Below are 24,967 nucleotides of genomic sequence, written 5' to 3'. Positions count from 1 at the left end.
AGATAGATCTGGTTCCTACCTCTTGTTCTGGACTTGGCTTAAGATAGACCCTTGCAGAGAACAATGTCTGGGACCACTGACTTTCAGTCCATGTAGAATAGTTAGTGGAGGACCAATCCTCCTGGCCATCAATGAATGCTGGGGATAGAGCTGGAGCTAAATTTGTGTTACTCTCAACACAGTAGCCAAAGCCATCTACAGGATCAGGCCCTTGCATGAAGAAGTAATGTGAAATCTGCAAAACATGACAAGCCCATCAATTGGGTTTAGTGAAAATCACCAACTGTGGACTACTATCGGGGGGGGTCACACAGTTTTCTCATGTTTGTTTTGTCAAATAAAGGGAAGTAATGTAGATTTAGTCAAAATACTTTCATCATCTACATATAACACAGATAGACTTGCAACTTGGAAGTTACTGAAGAGCACAACTAAACCTTGCATGTGAAGTTTCTAGGGTAACTTGAAGAATAAAAGTATTATTTTAAATACCGGTATGTTGTGACTCTGACACAATGTTTAACAGTACTTGGGACGTTATTCAACATGATATCCCCAGAAAAATCCTGTTAAAGATGTAACACACACATATGGTTCTCCTTTCACATTATATGGGTAATTTCAAGTTTTCTCTATCAATCTGTAATAAAACAGGTCATTCCTTCAAGACTTATGAAATATGTGGGGTTTTCCTACAGCAGTCTTTCTACCATAGAACACTACTACATATGCAGAATAACACCAGTGCAGTAAAGTGGTTCTAAGCATGTGACATGAATGTACCTAAGGTGAGCAGGCTGAAATGGGAAAGTCCTTTTTAATACTGCTTACTGCTAAAACAAGGAAGTTCTTGTAGATTGTGCATAAGAAACCAACCAGGCCTGTACATTAGGGGTGTGCATTTGCGGGTATTTTTAGAACCGGGTACCCGTTTTTTGTTAACATCGGGTACCCGGAAAAGAGATCGCCTAATAACAAATGGCGTTGCGCGCAACCCGGTGGATCATGTGCCCGAAACACGGTTCTTTTTGGTACATACCAAGCAAGCCGGCAGAACATTGTTCTAAACGTCGGAGTTAATCTCTCCTACCTTTTTATCAAACGAAATTGTTACCTTCAGTTTGCAAATTTTTTGTTGGTGTATGAAACAGAAAAACAAAACTTCACGGGAAACGTCAGAAAAAAGAACAGAGCTGCAAACCACCTCCATGATATACGCACCTGCAAACGCTCAAAAGAAATGTCCCGGATGCTGCATGACCACGGAAACGCGGAACGCATGTGGTGTGCACAAATGGCGAGCGCTGGTTGTGTCAAGTGCGGACCAGATCAGTGCTATGTACGTCACGGGTTAAAAGGCTTAAAGTTTTATGTACAAAAATACCACCGTAACTCGAACAATGCCCACACCATTACATCCACTTATTTTGAAGTTTTTGATTAAAAAAACCGCCACCAAAATGCTTCAAACGGCGTTGAAGAGTCGGAAGTCTATATAGGGTCAGGAGTCATCGCAAGTTCATTTCTTTTCTGACGAGGACCAGCACGTTGCATAAATCAACGTAGCTGCAACTGTGTAATCCTGGCTTTCAAGACGCTGAAACTAACCTGATTGCAACGCGGGCCCCCTTTAGGCAGTCCAATCGCTGACACTGCAGCAGCCATGTGACCGTAAAAAGAAAGGTCATGTGACCACACATAAGGAAGCCCAAGTGAAAAAAATAGCAGCACTTCACGTTGTTAAATAACTAAGCGATACGAAAGTTTTGCCACACGAAGGTACGTACCACGATGAAGTGGTTTAGTTTTATAAATACTTTTTCAGGATAACTCCATTTCCCTGAGGTTCAAATCGTCGAGATTTTAATGCATAAGTACTTCGACAAGTGATATTTGATTGGCCGACTGTATAATGACTTGCACCTGTCAACATTTCCCTTTTTTCGAATGAAAAAATACTTGGATTTGAAATACTTTAGTACATACAGAAAAAATCATTCTTGCTTTTTTGGTCAATTCCTCATCCACAGTTCCGCTGAATCACTGAGGAAATTCAAGTTACTTTAATTTTAAAATAATTTTGAAACGGAATATTTCTTGGTATAAAACTTAATTAAACTGGTTCTCTGACTCTTTGAGTTTGTAGCGCACATTTAGTGCTTTGATTATAAAAAGAGGCCGATCAACCGCACAGTTTGTGCGTGATCACTACTTACCGCACGCCGCGTGGAGTCCAAGTACCGCAGGAATATTACACAGTCCGCTCTCGCTTCGTCGTCAATCCCGACATAAAGTAATTTTCATTCATATTGTTTTATTTGACAAAAATAATCTTAATTCAAACAGTAAGCACTACTTATTCTGCACAAAAGTCATTTAGGCCGACAGGGTTTGATAGTTACTAATACAGTCATGCAAGTATACATCAACAGCGCTTCCCCCTCATAAGACAAAACTTCTTCGGTCTCTTGTTCATATAGGTTTGGCACAGTCATTTTCCTAGTTCCGCATCGCGAAAATTATTCAGTAAGACTGCAGCTAAAAAATCCTCAAATTCGAGTGAAATATGGTCAGAAGTCAACTTTGTGTTTTGGATATACATCAATTTTTTTTTTCAAAATCTAAGCTTTTATATTTGGACTCACAGGATCGATCGACGAAAGTGATGATGACACCTTTCCTAGTTCTGGATCGGTTTAGGATCGACACAAAAACGTCTTCACAAATAAAAAGTAACCACACGAAAAATTCATTTTCAGCCAAAACCATTGTAAAAAGTTGCTTTTCTAATAAAGAATCTTTTAATTTTGAGAAAATTAGATGAAAAATAAGAATTCCAATGGATTAAAAAGGTAGAAATTGCGTACGGTTTGACTCAACTTTTAAACTGTACAGTGAGCTATCAACGTTATCCTCCCTGCGCCACACAGTTGACGAACCCATTACGTCACATACATTTCTGCTGCGTCCGTGTAGTTGAGTTTGCAACAACTTTGCGTGGTAACGCTGCGCGATCCGAGAGTGGGAGAAAAGATTGCAGTTTTCGCTAAATTAACAAAAACGGAAACCCTAAAAAAGTCATTTTGATTAAGCAGACATTAGATGCAAAGGTTTATATGACTATTCAATCTAAAGAAATATTTAAAATCACACGTAGCGAGCGACCTATCGCCCGTGAATTTTAGTGGTTTTTTCGCTCTTGTGAACTAGCAAATTCCAGAACTAGGAAAACGACTTGCGGTACAATGGGCGGAGTGGGTAACAAAATTAGCTGTCGATCTCTGAATTCAAGTTTCATGTATGACCGCGGGACCGGGTTTTCAGCGGCACGGTGGTTTTCCAGGAAGTCTGCCCTTCAGTAAGAAATTTCACAGACATTTTATGCATGGATGTTTGTTCCTAATTTATTTACTTTTTTACGGGTACCCGGCCCGGAAAAATGGAACCGGGTTTTGAAATCGACGGGCGGGTACCTGGGTACCCGGCACAGGCCTACTGTACATATGCACTAGAAAGAAATGGTGCTTATCCTAAGAATGAGTTGTTCCCTAAGAGGTTCCGCAGGCTCTGCTGGGGCAGTAATTGGAGGGCTGTATACCCCCCCCACTCTGCCCTCAGACTGCAGGTAGGATGAGGTAGCATACTGAGAAGGTCTTTGGTAAATACATTAAGTTTGGTAATTAAAAAAAGAAAGGTCATTCAGGAACAAATTCCTACAGGAGTCCGACTATGGCTGCTCTGATGGGGCAGACCTAACATTCACATGAGCTTGGGCTTGCTTCATTTTAGGACAAGCACTGTTGGAATACCAGAGTGGCTCATTCCTTGTTGTTCCTTGTGTAATAGCAGACAAGGGAACACCACTGAACAAAACTTAGGATGTGAAAACACTGCAAACCTTTTGTGAAGGGAGTTAGGACAGTTCTTCACATCTGCTAAGTGCACTGTGACAACTCAATGTGCAATCACATCACTTGAGGCTGGCCAATAACAAGAAACATGATATGTACAGAGCCTCACAATCACCACACAGCCAGCAATTCACAGTAAGTGCCATTTCTGGCACAAACCAGACACAACACCTTATTGTATGGAAGGCTATGGACCAATTTTCATGAGGAAGCAGTCAAGGGGGCACAACTGAAAGCAGAATTCCTTGGGTCTTATCCAGCCCCATTAGTGGCATCAATTCTAGTATTGCTGATACCTGGTAAGTGAATCATTCTGGGATGAATGCTGGGCATGCGGGGCTAGTAAAGAATGTAATTTTAATGAGGGGGCTTGATTACCTTGATGCAATAGCTTGATACAGTTTTGTCCAACCATCTGATGGGGCTTAGGACCTTCCAAAATTAGCCTAATAAGCTCCTACAGGCCTTATTGAAGGTGTCACCATTGCCAACTCTTGTGATTTCAGGAGCAGAAGCAGCCTAAAGTCATGCACCCTGTACACCTGGCTGGCACTGGAAGTCAGCTTGACAAGGTAATTCTGTTCAAGCCAGCACATGAGCACAGGTAGACAGATGGGGAGGGTAGGGGTTAAAAAAATGTACTAGGATAGACAACACCACTGTGTGGAAGGAAACACTGTAGTCAACATGTCCTGATCTGCAAACAGTTCCGGATCCAGAAACTGGAGCAATCCCAGCTGCTTTTTTGCCTACAGAAGGTACAAAAGGCAAATTAAGAACCGTAGCGCGGCAGGTATCCATGGTGTACCATTGACCTGGACAAAAAAGGCAAGTACACGTATGGAGCAAACAGAAATGGTCAAAACAATGGAAAGCCGAAGTCATCATGTCCACTGGAAGTCCTCCCCCACAGCAGTGTTGGACAAATCTGCAAGCAAACACCGACCCAAACAGTCTCTATGTATGCAAATTTCCTTATACAATTTTTGCACTTTGCTAAACACTTCATCAGCTGTACTGTGCCCTCTATTACCACAACGCATAGCGGCGGCACTGCCATGTTCATCCTTTTTCGGAGTGCAAAGCCTGAGTCTGAGTGGGGAAGATGGGAGGGCATCGACTGTTTGGATGGAAACTTGCTAGGAAACTTGTCCCACACTACTGTGGGGGAGGAGTCCATTCTGCTCTTCTACCCAAAAAGTCACTACATGTGCAGAGTAGCAGGTGGAGGGTTGGCAAGGATGCAATAAAAGTGAGGAAAACTGTGTGGAATGACGAAGACTCACCAAAGAAAGGAGGCCATTAGAAAGAGCTGGAGGTGGCTCAACCAGTTTGGGTCCTCATGGTCTCAGTGGAGAGGTTGGCATTGTCTCTCACCACAAAGAGCTTGTTGCAGGACTTTATTCAGGTTGCATGAGGTGAATGATGATAGTGCTTCGAGCATGCTGCTCTGTAGATATCTTCAAAAGGACACCACCAAAGGATGTCTGCAAAGTAGTTACGCTCTAATCTTTAACATTCTAAAGCTGCTATAGAGTGGCCGGGTTCGTGATTTGGGAAGGCCGGTGATTTGGGATAAGTGAACTTGATGGCCAAGGAAGCCCAACTAGCCGTAGTTTCTCTGATTGCTAATGACGGTAGAAGAGGAATCGAACAGGACAGCAAGGTTTGCTATTAAAACTACATGTGGAATGCTCTACTATTTGAGACGAAAACGTCTTGTTGGTGGGATGAATTTGAATAAGACCTTAAGTGGGTGTCCAAGGCTAGGATGAAATAGACTCCATGGTGATACATATTAAATGAAATCATCTGTGAAAGATACTGTCAGTAATCCACTCCCTCAGAACAACATGAACAAAGAGATACTAGAAGTAGAAAGGCCAGCCTCACCTAAGTGAGTGATAATGAGGCCTTGAGAACAGGCCCCGAGAGAAAAACTTTGAAGAGCTGAAGGACACAAGACAGGCCCCAACAATGAAAGAGTTAACTGTCTAGAAGGGGAAGAAAATACTTCAGAGCAGTGTTGTCCGAGGGAGCAAAGCCATCAACAATCACAGTGGAACTGTAGTCCAGAGTAAGTAGGGACAAAAAGAAAAGTCGGCTACTGCGGTTGTAGGCTTCTCAGTAGGAAACAGCACACCATAACACAGAGAACCATTATTTGTTGGCGTACCCTTATACTAGCAGCCTGGTTGATCAAGGCACCAGGGTTGGTGAAGACAGAACAGAGCAAAGAGAAGACTGTAGCAATGCCCCAAGTGATTCAGACAGAACTGATGGGATGAAGGTTAGGTACAAATGCAAATAACCCTTGCCAGCTGAAAGGGAGGAGGGACATCAGTACCAAGGCTTGTAGGTGAAGGAATCTGGTGCAGAGCCTCAGTGGCCGAATATTCTGTCGTGGAAAAAAGACAATATGTAAACAGTCGAGTACCTTGAAGATTACCTTGGCCAATTATAATGTATTCAGCTTCATCTGAACAATCTTTCTCTGAGAGAGCACGACTGCAAGACAGTTGTAATGTTGGCAGTCAGGATATGGCTTGCCTTGAGTTCAATCCCAGAGCCCAAAGCCCATGCGGACAACTGTCTAATCAAACAGAACAGGTTAGCCTTAGAGGTTGTTTTGTAGTAGCATATCATGCAGGAGGTCACCTAAGTTCCAGATGTTGAAGAGACTTCCCAATCACTGAGACCTGCGGGGAGAGTCGGGGATCGCTGAACTGTCCCAATCACCCGGTTGACCCTACTTGTATATAATATTGCTAGGTGGCACGAGCCACGTAGAACCAATGTCAGCAACCTATGAGCATGCACATACAAAGAGAGAGAGAAAAATACCACACAAAACAACAAATGGCACACACATGTGGGAAACATATGTAAATATTCTGAAAGCACAGATCATTATTTATACGCTACAGTTGATCAAGATACCACAGGAACATGGAGCAAGAAAAGAAACTTGAAGCCAAAAATGTCACATCTGTTAGCAACGGCACTATAAAAGAAGGACAAACATGGCGACAGTGCCTCAATGTACTGCAGTAATACATGTAGAGGATACACTTCAGTTGATCAATTTTTTCGAATGGCAAAAGGTGTTTATAGGGACTTTTCCATATACAATGACAGTTTGGGTAGGGTGAGCGCTGTGGACTCAACTTAATGACAGCACAACAAAAACTCAAGACAGGAGGAAAGAAAAGACAGTAGGGGCCAGTCAAGCAGTATTACTAATGCACTTGATGGTACTCTGTGCTTTTAGAAAAGGAATCCTGGAAAGCGGCCATTACTGATGCACAGTGGCTGCTATGAACAGATCATGTCTGCTACATCATCTGCTATGGCAGGGGAGTAAGACAGTGAGCTACAAGTATGTATTCCTCCCCTGGGGGAAGAAGTTGGGGTGACAGAATGCAACTTTTGTGCTTAACAATACTTTAGTAACATACGAGCAACCCAGTCAAAGGGGACCACACTAAAAATCCAACACCATCACCCCCTTGGCCTTTGTTCCTCGATCCATCAGTCAAAGCTGAACAAATTCAAACAAATCGGCCATAACTTGAAAAAACCTGCAGCTGGAGTTGGGGGGTACTTAATGTGGGGAGTTGCCCGTATATTTATCATGTATAATCTACATGCACATGGTATATGCCTTTAAGATCCTTTCAATGTTTACGTTGTTGCATAGCAACTGAGAGGGTCCCCTCACCCTTCACGTTGATGTGGCCTTGCGCCTCTATTGGAATTAGCTCCATTTAATTTTTATCATGATAACATAAGATTTAGCCGGAATACCTTCCGCCGACTTCATTATCTATTTTAAAACGCTTGGATTCATTTTTATTGTAATTACGGGCATTGTCAACATTTTTACTATTTATACCGCGCATGGATATGCCGGTCTGCCCAGTGTGCGTTACCGACCCTTCGACCACGTCTAGTCCTTTTTCTTTCCGTGGCCATCTCGGTGGAGACAGCGCAACATTTGGGGACCATTTCGGACAGTTTTCAGCCTCTTCCCTTGGAGTTGCTGGGCCCTGCAGATCACTGTAGGTCTCGCAACCCGTGGTGTCTGGGGTTTTCTTTCCATTGACGAATAAATTGGAGGTGATTATTTGATGACCTGTGTTACAAGCTGATCCAATCCATCCCTTACCGGGAGACCAGTCTCCCCCCTCCGGATCGTCAGCGGGCGCGCAAGCGCTGGAGCTACAAGTTCTTGGCGTCGTAGACAGGATTGGATGAATGTGGAGCTTGATGTTACTGTACCCCAGATACCGTCATGTGATGAGGGACGAGACTGCTTTTTGTTAAGACGTGCTGTGGTTATAATTTGTTATTATTATTGTGTAATAACACCTTTTTGCTTAAATGCACTTTCTACTGTAAAGGTAATCACATGTGAGTGCCTGCCTTTTTTAAGCCTATGCGTGTTCTTAAGGCAATTTCCTGATTTAAATGTCATTTTTGTTACATGTTACATGTTTATTGGAGTACTTGTATATCTCATTTTTCTTGTAACTGCCCGGGGTGCCCAGCAGTTTGTCAGCACATGTATTTTGATACCATAGTGCTTGTATTAGTACGTAGCTCTGTTGGTGATTGCATTTTAAGAGGTTTTGCCTCTCTTGTTATTTTTGGTGGCCCGTACGTGGTTTGTTTGTCACTCTGACGTTTTGACTTTAGTTGACTTCAGACTAGAGCCATGGCGACATCTGAGGGTTTGGCTGATGTAATAACAAAGTCGAACCAGGCATTGGCAGAAACTCTGGCCAATGCTTTTAAAGGGCTCAAATACCAGAGGGCCTCGACGGTTAAGCTCTCGAAATTTAACGGGCGCCCAAGGAAATCTGGGGACCCGACCCTGACTGAGTGGCTTGACGATCTTGAAACTTATTCCCGTCAATTGGGCTTGTCCGAGGACGAGAACTTGTCGGTAGCAATAGATCACCTCGGTGGTGACGCAAAAGAAGAAGTTCGCTGCTGTCCAAAGCCTGAGAAAGACCAGTTTAGCACACTTCGGGCTCTTCTTAGGTCTAGATTTGGCACCAAGGAGACAGTGCAGTCGCTGAACTGCACATTTTACTCCCGAAATCAACTAGAGGGAGAGAGCCTGGAGGACTATAGTAGGGTACTCATGCGACTATATGACCCCATGGAAGCGGCTTCCACAGACCAAAGTGAGAAAGAGGCACTGGGTAAACTCAAACATAGTGCTCTTAAAGAACAACTCACGCGTGGTGCGCGTGATGTGTTAACGACGCGCGAGCTTTGTCGACTTATACATGAGAACCCTGAACTCCCTTTCTACAAGTTTAGGGAGCTTGCTTTGAACATCCTGCGCGATGTTGATGGTGAACCAGCAAGAACATGCCCACCGACATGTTCTGTGCCTGACATGAATGGTGCGGCTCCGCATGTGGATGCTGTGACCTCTTCTTCGAAGACTGTGCATACAGGGGGCGATCACTGCATTGATCGAGGGCCAGAAGCATCTGCGCGAAGCAGTGGAGCGCCTCACGCAGCAGCAATCGGAAACCTCAAAGCAGATACAGAAGTTGACAAACACAATTGCTTGTCGGAGTACTGCTGACTAAGCAAACCAGAAACAAATTCCGAAGAATCGGAAAACCCCTGTGCAGTGTACTTATTGTAAGAAGAGCTGGCATTCAGTTGAAAAGTGCTTCAAGAAAGAGTACGACTTGAAGGCTAGCGCAGAGAAAGAGCAAACTGGTAGCCAGGCAAAAGCATCTGACAGACATGTTCAGGGAAACATGTCGCCTCCGTCGTAGAGGGCGAGACGTTGGAGGAAAGTGTTAATGAAGAGCCCACATTCAGTCCCATTACTTCTGATACAAGTAGGGTTTGTGTAGAAGCTGACAGGCGTAAGCTTTTTGCCAGCAGTCCTACTGCTGTGATTTTGATCAATGGAGTTCCGGCAAGGTGTATTTTGGAAACTGGAGCCGAGACTTCGATGATATCATCACAGTTCTACCATGGCCATTTGGCTAAGGTAGTTGGGGAGTTGGATGATCTGGGTGGGTTCTTCAAATTGATGGGTGCGAATCACCTCGAAATACCACTTGAGGGTTACTTGGAGACACAAGTTGAGATTTTAGGCCAGAGGTTCTGTGCCAGTTTTGTAGTCTCTAGTAGTAAACTCTGTCCCGATCCTGGGGACAAGAGTAGTAAATACCCAGTTTTGCTGGGGTGTAACATTCTTAGGAAGGTTGCATCCAATGCAAAGTTTCTGGAGGTCTGTCGGCCAAACTCGGACTGGGATTTGGCCATTCGTTAGTTCCGATCCATGACATCTGCTGGTGCAGATGGAGGGGTAAGGGAACCTGTGACCACCATTTTTGATGTCTTGACACGTGGTGAAGAGACAATTCAACCACGGACCGTGAGAGAAATTCACTGTGTACTAGGTGGGTCAGTAGTCGACCCGCAAGGTAGACTTATGTTAGTCCAACCTTACCCAATTAGTTCATCATTGGATGAAATTCATTGTGGAGTACGTGATCTAGAGGATACGTGCCACATTGTTGAGGGTCTGCAGCAGGTGGATGGACCTCATTTGTCATTGTTGGTCGCGAATACAAGCCCCAATCCATTGGTAGTTCCACCTTCCATACAAGCCCCAATACAAGCCCCAATCCATTGGTAGTTCCACCTTCCACTAATATAGGTACTGTGAGTGATGCTTGTTTGACAGAGCAGGTTGTGGTTGATTCTATTGATAACTGCTTCCATGTGTCCGTCCGTGCACAATGTTGTGGCAGGTGTGCCAGACGTGACGGATGTTGATGCTGAAAGTTCTGGGCTGGTGGGTTCGGAATCCCCTGGGCATGGTGGTGTGCAGGGTTCTTGTGATCAGCAAGGGGAGTTGTTTGTGTTCCCTGATGGTACAGAATTCTTGTTGCCTCCTGGTATTAGTCTTAGGAGTCTAAATGCCACAGATGCACTGTCAGCGGCCGAGTTGATTCGGAAGCACCAGAATGTTTTCTCAAAGGGTCAATTTGATCTCGGCTACTGTGATTTGATCCCGCATGAGATTCACCTTTCAGATGAAAGGCTGATTAGCTTGCCTTACCGCTGAGTAATACCAAGTCAGATATCAGAGGTGAAGAAATTGTTGCAGGATCTGCTTGACCGTAAGATAATCCGGCGATCAGCGAGTCCGTATGCTAGCCCAATAGTGCCGGTTAGGAAAAGAGATGGACAGTTGCGACTGTGCGTCGACTATAGGTGTCTTAATGCTAAAATGCATAGAGACGCTTTTCTGCTACCTAGGATCGATGAGACCCTAGAATCACTCAGAGGGGCCAAGCTGTTCTCTTCTCTCGACCTAGCGCATGGCTATTTTCAAGTAGCCATGCATCCTGACTCGGTAGCCAAGACTGCGTTTAGAGTGCCTTGGGGGTTGTACGAATTCCTTCGTCTTCCCCAGGGGCTCTGCAACAGTCCAAGTACTTTTCAAAGGATCATGGAGCTGATCTTTGGCGACATGAACCTTTCAGAATGTGTATTGTACTTGGATGATTTGCTCGTCTTCTCGGATACTTTCGAGGAACATTTAAGGAGGTTGGACAAAGTGTTCAGTAGGCTTGAGACCCATGGCCTGAAGTTAAAAGGCACTAAATGTCAGTTGTTCCGCACATCCGTTACCCACCTTGGTCACATTGTCAGTGACCAGGGTATTGCTGTAGATCCTACCAAGATCGAGAGAGTCAGAGACTGGCTGACTCCAACTAACCTTGATCAGCTTTGTTCATTTCTGGGACTAGCGTCCTACTATAGGCGCTATTGTGCTGGGGTTTGCAAAAATTGCAGCACCCCTGCATGCACTGAGCGGCAAGGCCCCAGAAAAAGTAGGGAACTCTAGGGGACCCTGCCTTGGTCAGAGGAAGCTGATGAAGCCTTTCAGACCTTGAAGAGCGCGCTTTGCAGTACACCAGTTTTGGCCTACCCTCAGTTTGACAGGGACTTTGTGCTTGAAGTTGATGCATCCCTTAAGGGACTCGGGGCATGTCTATCCCAACGCGACGATTCGGGTTGTCTTCACCCCGTAGCATATGCCAGCAGAGGGCTCAGAGGAGCGGAAAGAAATTATTCCGACCTCTCTAGCTTTAAGTTAGAGCTTCTTGCCCTAAAGTGGGCTGTGTCAGAGAAATTCAGAGAGTATCTTTGGGGTAGGCATACACTGGTTTTGACTGATAACAGTCCTGTTGCCCACTTGCAGACAGCCAAACTAGGTGCAACTGAGCAACGTTGGGCTGCTCAGTTGGCCCCGTTCGACTTAGAGATTAGAAATCGATCAGGTCGAAGTAATAAATGTGCTGATGCACTCAGTCGGAACCCCCCTGAGGTGACTGATGTTGGGGCGGCGTGTGTGTTTCAAACTTCAGCTGAAAGTACCTCTATCCCCGTAGAGCTGAGGCCTGCCTCTGCAAGCCATTCCAATTGTGCAGGAGGTGTGAGCGCATCTGATGATGACGCTCCCTTGGTGACACCTTCGGTGTTCCCATCATATTCCCACTCTGACTTGGCGACAATGCAGAAACAAGATGAGGCCCTTGGAGTTATGTGGTGTCTTTGGAATCGCCGCTGGGACCCTGGGCAAGGTCACGCTGACGATGATAGCTCTAATGCAGAGGTAAAAGGATGGGTCTGAGAGTGGTCACGCTTGATAGAGTGTAAGGGTGTGCTATATAGGTCTGTTGAGGACCCCGGACTTGGTCAGGTGACTCAGCTCTTAGTTCCAAAGAGGTTGCGAAGGGTTATTCTTGAGGCGTCTTACGATAAGTGGGGCCACCAAGGGGTTGGCAGGACCCTTAATTTCATTAGAAGGCATTGCTTCTGGCCGGGGATGAGTTGCCATGTGCGGGAGCACATCCGTAACTGTTATCACTGCACAGTCTCTAAGGCTCCAACACCAACAGTACGTCCACCGATGAGACATCTGCTTGCATTTTGCCCACTCGAGAGGTTGGCGATTGATTTCCTGAAGCTCGACCGCGGTCATGGTAATTACGAGGACGTCTTGGTGATGACCAATTCCTTCACCAAGTTTGCGGTGGCTGTAGCTTGCAAGGACCAGACAGCACCTACGCTTGCTCGAGTCCTGCGGGACGAATGGTTCACATGTTATGGGGTCCCTGCACAAATCCATTCAGATAGAGGGAGGAATTTCGAGAGTCACCTGGTACAGGAGATTTGTGACTTGTATGGTATCAAGAAGACCAGAACGTCTCCTTACCATGCGCAAGGAAATAGACAGACCGAAAGGTTCAATAAGACTTTGTGTGGTCTTATAAAGTTGCTGGATAGTCACAGTAGGAGCAAGTGGCCAGAACTGCTTCCGTACCTTGTCTTTATGTACAACAGTACACCCCATTGTGTAACGGGCTTTGCACCACATATACTAATGTTCGGTAGGGAACCTGTCGTACCTCTTGATCAGCTCATTAGAAATACGGGCAAGAGTTGGAGCGAGAATGTTGCTCAGCAGCAAGCAACATTCCTAAAGCGTGCGCACAAGTTGGTTAAGGATCGTATGATCAGCACAGCAGCGGCTAATAAGCAGCGCTATGACAAGCTAGCCCAGGCGAGCCCTCTTCCGATTGGGGGCAGGGTATTAGTGAAGTGGTGTGCATTCACAGATCGCCATAAGCTAAGCAACCACTTCTGTGAGGAACAGTACATAGTCGTGAAGCGCAATTCTGCGAAGGACTTGTATGCTGTTAGGCCTGCTCTAGGAGGTCCAGAAAGATGGCTGAACCAGAAAATGTTGGTTCTTGACCCTAGAGGGGAACTCACCCAGTCAGGGGATCCATTTCAGAAGTTGCCAACCATAAAAGATTGTTCTGATTCTGATACAGGATCAACTTCAGGTGACTCTGAGGATGAGCTGCTGATCGCTGTTCCAGGGCGGTTGTCTGATCGTGCTGACAAGTCCGTTGCGGAGTTGCCTTCTGGTGAAGAAGCTGTTCCCCAGCCCAAAGAAACGACTGGACCGCGACATTCTGAACGTCTGAGGCAGACATGCCAATCCAGCACCCTGCCTACTGGAGTCACCTAAATTAGTTCCTGTAGTTTCATTGCAAAGCCTTCTAGCAAGCTGAGAGGAGGGGTCGCCTGTGTGTAGCAGGACAGTGGCATTTTGCCACCTCCTTATTCATGCTTGTCAGCTTGGTCAAGCTGTAGTGGGCTTGTGCTGTTTCGATCATTTACATTATGTAATTTGATCTAGGTGGAGCACATTGTATGCCCAAAGTACATGTATTTTGCCTGTATGTATATTTTTGCATTCAGTTTGTTATACATGTATTATATTGGTACATGTAGTTTAGACTAAGCACCTAAGACTAAGTTCCGAAGTACCCTTGTTACTTTGTTATTTTGCTCTCGTTTGTTTTTCGACGGCTTTGCAATGTCTGAACCGCTCAATGTATATTTGTTCGGGCACTCTTTTGTGAAAAGACTTGATAGGATGGCCCGTCAGGAACACCAGTCCGTGAGAGAATTACTTGGGCTTGCTGCAGAAATTAACTTGACTGTCGAGGGTCATCCAGGTTTGAGTTATGACCGTCTATTTAATCATGTTGATTATTACTGCCAAAAGATGAGGTTGTTGAATTCCATTGACGTTTTGGTACTTGATATTGGTACAAATGATCTCTGTCTCCCTGAGATTATGCCAGAGGTTCTAGTTGGGAAGAGTTTTAAGTTCCTAGATTTGTTGGAAAGTAGAGGGATATCACCCCGAAAGGTGGTATTCGTATCTATAATACAACAATCTAAAATCACTAGATCTGGACAGGTCGCGGTGACGACTTTCAATCATAGAACGAGAAGGTTCAACTCACTCTTCAGTAGGAGAGTTAGGTCGGAACGTCAGAACGTGTATCTGTTCACACAGAAGCGTGTGAAGTACCCTAAGTATTTGAGTGATGGTTGTCACCTCAATATAGAGGGTATAAACAAGTATTGCAAGGGTCTCCGAGCGGCCATTGTTCGCTATGGCTTTCACTAGTTTGTAGAACTAATACATATATTTTTCCCTTGCAACTATGATTTTTAGCTAGGCGATATCAAAGAAGATCAAAGGTGTCCACTCTTGAAAAAGAGACAGGCTGTGCCTCACTGATGATCACGCATTCTTTTGCATCACTTTTATCGAATGTTGTTAACATGTTTTATACTTTTGTACTTTAAAAAAAAGTGATTGACAGCCGTTAAGTGATCACCAATGAGTGTCTTTTGAGGATAAATCATTTAAAAAAGTTTGCCCTGGATAAGGGAATCCCATTTTGGTATTATGTCTCCAAACTTTATCTTACATCAGTAATACATTATGTGAGGTTATTCCCGGTGTTATGCTGTTAACATCACCATCCTGGGGCGTATGGTGTCAAGGTAGGGAACTTGTGGGGAGTTGCCCGTATATTTATCATGTATAATCTACATGCACATGGTATACGCCTTTAAGATCCTTTCAATGTTTACGTTGTTGCATAGCAACTGAGAGGGTCCCCTCACCCTTCACGTTGATGTGGCCTTGCGCCTCTATTGGAATTAGCTCCATTTAATTTTTATCATGATAACATAAGATTTAGCCGGAATACCTTTCGCCGACTTCATTATCTGTTTTAAAACGCTTGGATTCATTTTTATTGTAATTACGGGCATTGTCAACATTTTTACTATTTATACCGCGCATGGATATGCCGGTCTGCCCAGTGTGCGTTACCGACCCTTCGACCACGTCTAGTCCTTTTTCTTTCTGTGGCCATCTCGGTGGAGACGGTGCAACATTGCGGGACAATTTCGGACAGTTTTCAGCCTCTTCCCTTGGAGTTGCTGGGCCCTGCAGATCACTGTAGGTCTCGCAACCCGTGGTGTCTGGGGTTTTCTTTCCATTGATGAATAAATTGGAGGTGATTATTTGATGACCTGTGTTACAAGCTTATCCAATCCATCCCTTACCGGGAGACCAGTCTCCCCCCCTCCGGATCGTCAGGGTCCGCCCCCAGCGGGCGCGCAAGTGCTGCCGCTACATTAAGGTTAAAGAGAGTGCCTATCAATTACCAAAAATGCATCACCTCTCAAATGACAGCAGTGCTTCACTAGAAGTTCCATCACAAGGGGGGCACATATCAGTTAGCAATTAGGAGGCAAGTCACATCATCAACAAAATCCACAGAACAAAGGGATAGCAGATGCTATTTAAAAGGTAGTGGATCAGCTGCTGGAAATAGCAAGTGCCACTCTATGTTAACCAGTTATCATTACATTTTATTACATGAAAAACTGATGGGGGGGCGGATTTTTTCCCGCACATTTTTAACCGTGCAATTGTGCTTTGACCCGAGTAAACATGACGTGTCAATAAATCAATGAAAAAAGAATTCTTATATTAGTGTATACGAACTCTGTGGAACAAATAATATTATGTGTTTACGTCGTCTACCATCACGTGGTTAACCCCTTCACGCCGGAAAGCGGCTATAGCCACCGTAAAAATTGAGATCCTCAGCCCGCTTTTCAGCTATTATTCTCGGCCCACACTCGAGCGAACACAGTGAAAGAAGGCAAACCCTGGCTCTTGTGTATATGGTAATTTGTCTTTGTGCGTAGCCAAGAAATGAAAAGACCAAATTTGCATCATAATCACCAGCTTCACAATAGTCCCCACTTTGGAAAGAGGCAACGGGAATGTGGAAGGGTGAGTAGAGCCGCATGCCACCGAACAATCAGCCTTTTCAAGCTGGGCCACAAACCGAGAATTTGCGGTTTGGCAGGTGGCCTTCGTGGCCAAGCGAGGCTGGAATTCTTGGAGTCAGCTTTCAGAAAGAAATTCCTGTGGTCAAGGGGCTAAGCAAAAGAGGATAAACAAGCCATGTTGACTGGCATGGTGGTGCAAGAACTACAAAAAAAGAGCATTTCAAAGGCTGTGTACTGTCAGTGCAACTCTGACTCAACCACATGAAACAAAAAAGACAAAACACCCATGAGACAACGAAAACACTGATAAAAAGACTCACAGGGAGAAAAGATAACATCTGAGAACACGCAAACTATATGGCTTGTGAAGTGGTGAAGAATGGATGGCAGCATGGCAAAAAAGGAGAGCTTGGGGAAAGCTCTCTCCATACTTAGCATGCGCTATTTGAAAAATGAGGAAGTGTCAAGGTGAGTGGCCAGAAAAGTAGTGTGGGAAATAAATATCTTGGCAAATGGTTTGCATCCTTTAGGAGATGCTGTCCAGGATCAGTACTCCCAAGGAATTCAAACTCACTGGCTTCTCCCATAACAATGTTTTGAGTTTATCAGTATCCCCTGCTATTGTTATTTGTAAAGACATGTCTTCTGTACATCTTTCATAATGGTCTATCAAAAGGTAAGTATTAGCCACCTCTTTACACGTGTATACAAATGATGAAAGTTTATGAGCACAACGGTGAGAATAATCTCATGAGGTGAAAATGAAATGTTCGATTCCATGAGGCAAAGCAGGTGAAATACATGTACAACATTTCATCTCTCACCTCCATGAAATTATTTTTGCCACTGAACGAATTTGAAACATTACTTGTATTATACAATAACTGTATAAAACTTCTGTTAAAACCAACAGATGTAGGTCCCACTTGTACATGTATATTAGTATCTGTCAGGTTTTGCCCTTAACTTTTTTTCTCACTTGCCAGCCGGACCTGCAGTGATACATGTACATGTAGCCTTTTACTAGTCCGCCAGCATTTTCACTAGTCCGCTTCTTCTCCCAAATTTCAACAGTCTTTTTGGCGCTAGTGTTTTCTGCTCCAAACATCATGCGTAACAGTGTGCACTCAGTGCTGACTGTTGTTTAATTGTGGATGAGTAATCATAAATGGCCATGGGAATTATGAATTTTCAGAGTATAATTCTACTCGAGCAAATTAACACACAAAGTGGGTTACCTAGTGAAAACAGTTTGTTTAATCAACAGTCCAAGAGGAAAAAAACATCATTATGAACAATTTATGTACGTGTACATGTACATTTTACGCAGTATGCACATGTACATGCACGTGTACGCCCGGCGAAATGTAGGCCTACATGTGCATACAGCGCATGTTAACAAATGGTTTCATTTCTACGTGTTAGCTCATTAATATTTTGTGATCCCATGGGGTGTTTACAATAAGACATGCAATACTCAGGACGTATCATAGAAATATTTCTATAAATCCCAAATTTGGGACTGATAATTTCCAGTTCGGGGTATTTCTTTCATAAGTGGAGGAGGCTACATTCAAAGCTGAGCGCATAGTTTTACTACTATTTTGGAGGTACATAAAGCTTCGGGGAAAAGGTGAATAAAAAAATTTCGAGACTACCTCCCATTAAAATTGAAAGGAAAAGTGATCTTCTGGCCACAATCTTGAAGTTCCAGTGAAAAAACGGAGGCCAACCTCTTCCCAAGAGTCAAAAGGTAGCACTATTTTGGTCTGATTTTGCAATGTTTTCCATGGGCGCATATTTGGTGTAGTGCAACCCGCAGCGCGCCAACCAAACACGAAACACGTAAGTGCGATCACGCCGCAAAGGCGTTGCGGAACAAAAATTTCAGACGATTTACTGCTGCTGCATTCATAGACTTCAGTATTACTTCTGCTAGGCTGGTGCCAGGGACCGAACTATGCTTGGTTGCAAAAGGTTCTATTTTATTTAGTTATTCCAGCAGCAGCAAGAGGGCATACATCACAATCAACTATTTCGCTGCTTATTTCAGAATATTGTTTTATTAGACCGCCAGACTACCCAGACGAGGACTTTCACTAGACTGCCACGGTTTTAAGTCGAATTTGGCCAGCGGACCAGCGTTAAGGACAAACCCTGGTAACTATCATAATGCCAAAAAGATTCATGTCTGAAGTACTACCCACTTCATATTCCATTGCAATGTTGGACTGGTTTCTGTCAAAACATTTTCCTCTTTCTTACCAGAAACAAGATACATGTATATGAAATGAGAATTGAACCGGTCAAATAAAATGAAGTTCTATTCAACAGGTACCATTGAATAGAACAAATAATTCAATGACATGTCATCAATGTTTCACAAATCAGATGACAGGGATTTAAGCAGGTGCTGTTTAAAACAATTAAATGACACATAAATGATCACCGACAGATAGTCGGATGACGAACAGCACTCATGGAGCATGACAATTGCACAGCACGTTACTCTATTTAGAAGTGAAAACTGGATGCCTTCTGTCACCACTTTTACTTTGAAAGAGTTAGAGATAAGAGACTAGAGAACTCTGAGATTAGACGAGCTTAATTTCAAACAGTTGTTACATTGGTAACTTTTACCATCTGTCATAACCTGTAGAGTAAGTCATTTACTCTGTAAGAATAACACACACCTCTGTATTCAGCCTTGTAAGATGAATAACAATGTCAATTTGGAATCCACATGCAGGGAAATAGCTGTTCATTTTTAGGGAACCCATGTGACAATTGACACCATCAAAATATTGCACCAACCTCATGGGATTTCTAAATCTTTTGAAAGTGTGAAACACTGTACAATTAAACTGCACATGATTTCTTCAAAATAAGATTACTTGGAACTTTCAGTCTACAGCAGTCCCTTTATCAGAGAACAGGCACACAAATAACAAGTGCCTCATTTATGAACCAAGTGTTCATACCTGATTATTCTCGTTATCTTGGCACTGGTTCTTGTTTGCATCAGAATCATCATCCTTGTGCTCTATCCATGTCAGGTTTCCAGTAAAATATCCCAGCAAACGTTTGATGATTTTCACGAAAAATCTTTGATCAGAACTAATGTACACACCAACGAAGGCATCAGGTAAAGCCTTGGCTGCAAATAAAATCATAAAACAAAACCAACTGTGAAAATGATTCCCATTTTCAAAGGTCATTCAGTTATGGCACCAAATCGATTAATCATGTCAGTAAGATATTTATACATAATGTGACAAAGAAGAAACATCCACATAGAATAATATTTATTTTTAATGATGGAGGAGAGGTTTGAAATAACAAAACTTCCAGTTGGTGACAAACCATTTTTAAGAAACTGACTTACGTGTTGGTTTTTTTTTTAAAAAAAAAACCCCAAAACAGTATCAAAGGATTACTTTAAAAAAACAACAAAGAACACCAATGAGAACAAAACAAAGAACTCATCAGGAAACAAACTGAGACAAATCACTTAACAGGTTAAATACACTACTGTTTGCATCCCCAGAAAAATCCATGTTTAATCTTATTTCTGTAAAAGCTCTACAAATTTCACAACAGAAATACTGATTCAATATCCCTTTTGTGCTTGTAATTGTTCACAGTTACATATTTACATGTACCTGTATTGGTATAGGAAAAGTGAATGAAACGATCCAATACAAAAGAACACTAAGACTTTTTGTTCATTAGACCGGAGACCCAGACCAAAAACATACACGGTACATATCATGTACTCAGGACAACAACAAAACACATATTACATGTATATTAAATATTCTCATAAACCTTGACTTGCATCACATCAAGCCACATAATAACTTACACAGTCCATCAGACTCTTTTTGCGAGACAATGGAATGGAAGAGAGGACAGCTGGTATTCACCAAGAAACAATGAAACATCTCGTGGATCTGCATGGACAAATCATATTGGCTCAAGTATCAGGTTAAAGGTACATGCACATGTTTCAGCTGCACACTGTCATTTATTAATCATGTTGTAGCCGGCAGATGTGTCACCAACCATTAATGTATCATTGAAAAATTAAATTAACACAAACTCCGGAAACTATGATCGGGGGTGTTATTCTGTAATGACAGTGTTAAAAATATGCTTGCTTGGCCCGGGCTATCAATAGAAAGATTAGATATACCGGTAACAAAGTGAAAAGTGGCTGTGGCAAGTTTCTGCAAATCTACTCCTTATAGGAGCCATCTTGGTATTTTATGACATTTGTGCATTAAGCAGTACACTTGAGCAATTAAAGGCGGATAGTTCTTTCAATTCAAGATACAGGTGTGATCAGAATACATGAATACTGGTATCTCAGATGCGCTGTGATAATAGAAAATGAAAAGTTACCTTCACTTTGAAAGTTATTTCAATCACCAGAAAGATTTCACATTATCATTATGCTTACAAGCGACCATACCGGTACATGTAGTTCAGGCCCATGGGCATGATGGGCTTCAGTTACGAAAATTTACAAATTACATGAGGATCAATCTGTATTAAGATTTATAGGAAATAGAGAAATTGTGTAATGAGTGCGGGAACATTATCAATAAGATGCTCCTTGGCCATGGCTAGCATATATAATAACATTAGCCTGGGACCCACCAAATTAACAAAGAATTCTCTAAACTGATTGGTTGCAAATGTCATGAACAGCAATGAAGTTATTTGAATGGAAGGGGGTTTCAAGAATGAATCTAAAAACAAATGGGGAAAGACGTTTTTCGTCTACGTTTTTTGTCCACCATTTTAACTTGTGATCACTCAATATTGTAGTGAATAAATATTAATAAATGATACCCCTAGTCAAAATGGTTTATTCAAACCAATTGATTTATGAATTGGATTTAATTGGAATGAATTGGGTCCAATTCACGATCAATTGGTTCTCAATTGATTTCAGTTGGTATATTTTCTCTCCCATTTGTTTCCCCCATCAATCAGAGATTTCAAATGGGTCGCAATTGGTTTCAGTTGGCATTTTCCCCAATCAATTGGAATTTCATACGGGAATCAGATGGTTCCAATGGGTATGCTTTCTCTGGTTGTTTTCCTTAATCAATTGCTTTCAGCTTGTTTCCCCCATCAAATGGATTTTTCAAATGGCAGTTTGAATTGGTATTGAAACGAGTTCAATTGGTTCTTCACTTGGTTATAATTGGATTGTGAATCGACATTCAAATGGTGTCAGTTGGTTGTAAATGGTCCGTCTGAGCAAAGGTCCCAATTTACAATTCAAACCAACTGAACCCAATTGGATTCCAAATGATGCCAAGCAAAAGCAATTGATTTTGGAGTCGGTTATTGCATTTTTAAGTGATTTGGATCCATTTGGTACATGCATATGTAAATTGGATCCAATGGGTAACTGAATTGGTCTCAATAGATACGTGAATTGGGCATTTTCATCCTGTATCACTTGTCAACAGATAAAAGATCTATCTACAACGCATCAACATTTACCAATAATGGTACACATGGGAAAAGGCTACTTGTATATAAAGAACTCTTTCTGTCTGATAAAAATTGCTTGCGTCATGCACACAACTCAAGTGTCTAAAAGTTTTCGGAGGGGGGGGAATAACTGTGCATGCCTCAATGGTTGGCAGACCCAAATCTGGGATTTCATGCAGAGTACACAAGTATATGTAGCTGTTCTCAAGCTGACTCGGAAAGTATGTGATGTCCATTGGATTTGTTACAGACATTCCTTATCAAAAACTTGAAATGATAGTGCGAGTCCATCAGATCCGATGACAACATCGCCTAAAGTCTCGCACCCTCTCTGGACACCTCTCTCTTGCTTAGCATGAGCACGCTGATGGCTTTGTAAGCCCGTAAGCGACGGGCATCTCCTGCTACAGATGTCACATGGGTAATTAGCAGAAGGGGGAACAGCACGACGCCGAGCACGTTTGGCACTGGCTGCTGCTTCATACTTCTCTATAAATATCTGTTGACCCCTGTCGACACAGGGACCAGAACTGAGGTCCTATCCATAGTGGTAGCCTCTAGAGTCTCAGGTGGGATTCCACACCACTTCAAGGTGGCTTTTGTATGATCTTTGTAGCACTTTTGTTGGCCACCGACCGAGCATTGACCATTGGAGAGCTCACCATAGAGGACTTGACGTGGTAGTCTAGCCGGGCTCATGCGAATTGTGTGGCAAACCCAGCGAAGCTGGCGGTGCAATATTATAGATTCCAATGGCTGCACATAAAGACGGGAGCGTACTACTGTATTAGAGATGCGCTACCACAACTTCACTCCCAGGATTCTCCGTAGACAGCTGTTCTAATATTTCTCGAGGTCATGGAGCTGGAAGCGATATGGGGTCCAAGATTTGCAGCCACATAGAAGGACACACACAGCGTTGAAAACAGCTATCATGGTGTGTAGTGCAAGGTCATGGCTAAAGAAGACACGGGCAGACAGGCAGCCAAACGCATTGCAGCTCTACCAATCCTGCGGTTGATCTTGACGGTAGCATCAAGCCTGTTAGAGAGCTCTGAGCCAAGGTAGGTGAAGGAGTTAGAATTTTTCAGGTTCTGCTATTAACTTATATATGCAGCACTGCTTGCTCGCTGTCACTGTTCACGAGTTGCTGGAGCACCTCAGTCTTGTTAGTATTGATGACAAGACCAGCTCGGGAGTATACTGACGAAAGCACATCCAGTGTATGCTGGGGGCTTGCAGAGGAGTGGCTCACTAGCACAGCATCATCGGCGTACTGAAGATCGAGTACCGGTACACAGGTTTGCTTTGTGTGTGTGCGAGCCCGTAGACACCGAAGATAAACAGGCTGCCGTCTAAATTGTAATTTATTGGTACACCTATGTTAGTTGTGCCAGCAACTTGGCTGTAGACCAGGCGCATGATAAAGGCCGGGAAGAGGTAGAAATTGAATAGCACAGGGGCCAGGACACAGCTTGTTTGACTCCCACAGTGACTGGGAAAGATTCTGACAGCTCTCCAATATGACGGACATTAGTAGACATACCATCATGGAATGCGTGAAGCACAGCTACAAAACATCGAGGACAGTCGATTTTAAGCATGACTTCCCACAGGAGATTGCGATTTATCACATCAAAGGCCTTTGTCAAGTCGATGAGAGCTGCATACAGGTCGCGGCGCTGTTCCCAGCTCTTCTCCTGGAGTTGACGCATCACGAAGATCGTGTCGTTGGTCGAGCAAAGCCGGAAGCCACACTGAGTTTTGGGAAGGATCCTATCAGCCACAGTGGTCAAGAGCCAGTCAAGCATCACTCGGGCCAGAACCTTGCCAGCAGTTGAAAGAAGGGAAATCCCACGGCTGTGTCCGCAGACTGTCTTATTACCTTTGCACTTGTACATGTACACGATGTTCGTGTCCCTCCAGGATTTCGGGACAGCCATCTCTTCCCAGCATGAGACCAAGAGTCTATGCAGCTCCTTTGGTCGATCCACTACAACTTTGTTGCACAGTCCATGTCAAACCCCTGATAATGCACTGTGCTAACTCACACTAACCGAGTTTTACATAAAGAGCAAAATGCACAAATGCAACACTTACTGTAAATTCGAAGTTTGCTTGAAAATAAACTCATTTATCACACTGGCACTCATTGAACACAGAATAATGTAGTGCATCTGTGCCATGTATACCATGATGTCAAAGGCACTGGGGTGATAACTAATATGGTCATTCACTTAACAAGATATACTTACATGTAAATACTGAATTCAACATGACCAGACGGCATTATATATATGCCCAGAATCTATATCCATCCCCTCAATATGCTGTCAAAATTCTCAGCCAGATGCATGGCAAAAACGCAAGCGGTCTTTAGCAATGGCTCTTCCACCTTCCTTCTTTCTATCCAACCAAATAAAAAATGTCCACTTATGTCCTCACTCAGTCCAAACTTATACACGTACATGTACCAGTTCTCATGACCTAACACCTCCAACATAACCCTTAAATGACCTTTAGTTTTATAATAAGGAAACCAGTCAGGGGTACCTGCAACTCACAGGTACTGGTACCAACAGTACGGTATCCTTACGGTAACACTACCATGGCTTTAGACCCGTAAACAGGGCCCGACAAACACTCCTCTGTTGTGTCTCTGTTGTGTCCTGGGCCGTGTCCCGATTAATAGGGATTTCTTTCGAAAACATCGGGACATCCAGGGGCATAACTAAACATCGGCGTAATTTTTTGAGTTGAAATTGCACCACTGTAAAAAATCCACTAGGTTGCTAATTGTAGAAAAC

At 43.4% G+C, this 24,967-nt stretch overlaps 1 protein-coding gene across 2 annotated transcripts in view; it reads right to left on the bottom strand.

Moving 5' to 3' along the window:
- LOC110990783 (nicastrin-like) overlaps positions 1–24,967 on the bottom strand; it is a 93,551-nt gene that overhangs the window by 3,872 nt on the left and 64,712 nt on the right. For both annotated transcript variants that reach the window (XM_087142531.1, XM_087142530.1), the window contains exons 13-15: positions 20,515–20,602; positions 19,631–19,806; positions 20–235 (exon numbers count right to left, since the gene is read on the bottom strand). In XM_087142531.1, coding sequence (XP_086998657.1) covers positions 20–235; positions 19,631–19,806; positions 20,515–20,602 — 480 coding nt within the window. The remainder of the gene's footprint in view (positions 1–19; positions 236–19,630; positions 19,807–20,514; positions 20,603–24,967) is intronic.

The sequence above is a fragment of the Acanthaster planci genome, linkage group LG10, assembly GCF_054643075.1.
Source record: "Acanthaster planci isolate LZ-2023a linkage group LG10, COTS_SCS, whole genome shotgun sequence".
Taxonomy (NCBI): domain Eukaryota; kingdom Metazoa; phylum Echinodermata; class Asteroidea; order Valvatida; family Acanthasteridae; genus Acanthaster; species Acanthaster planci.
The sequence above is the reverse complement of the archived record's forward strand: the minus strand, read 5'-3'. Positions and strand labels throughout refer to the sequence as shown.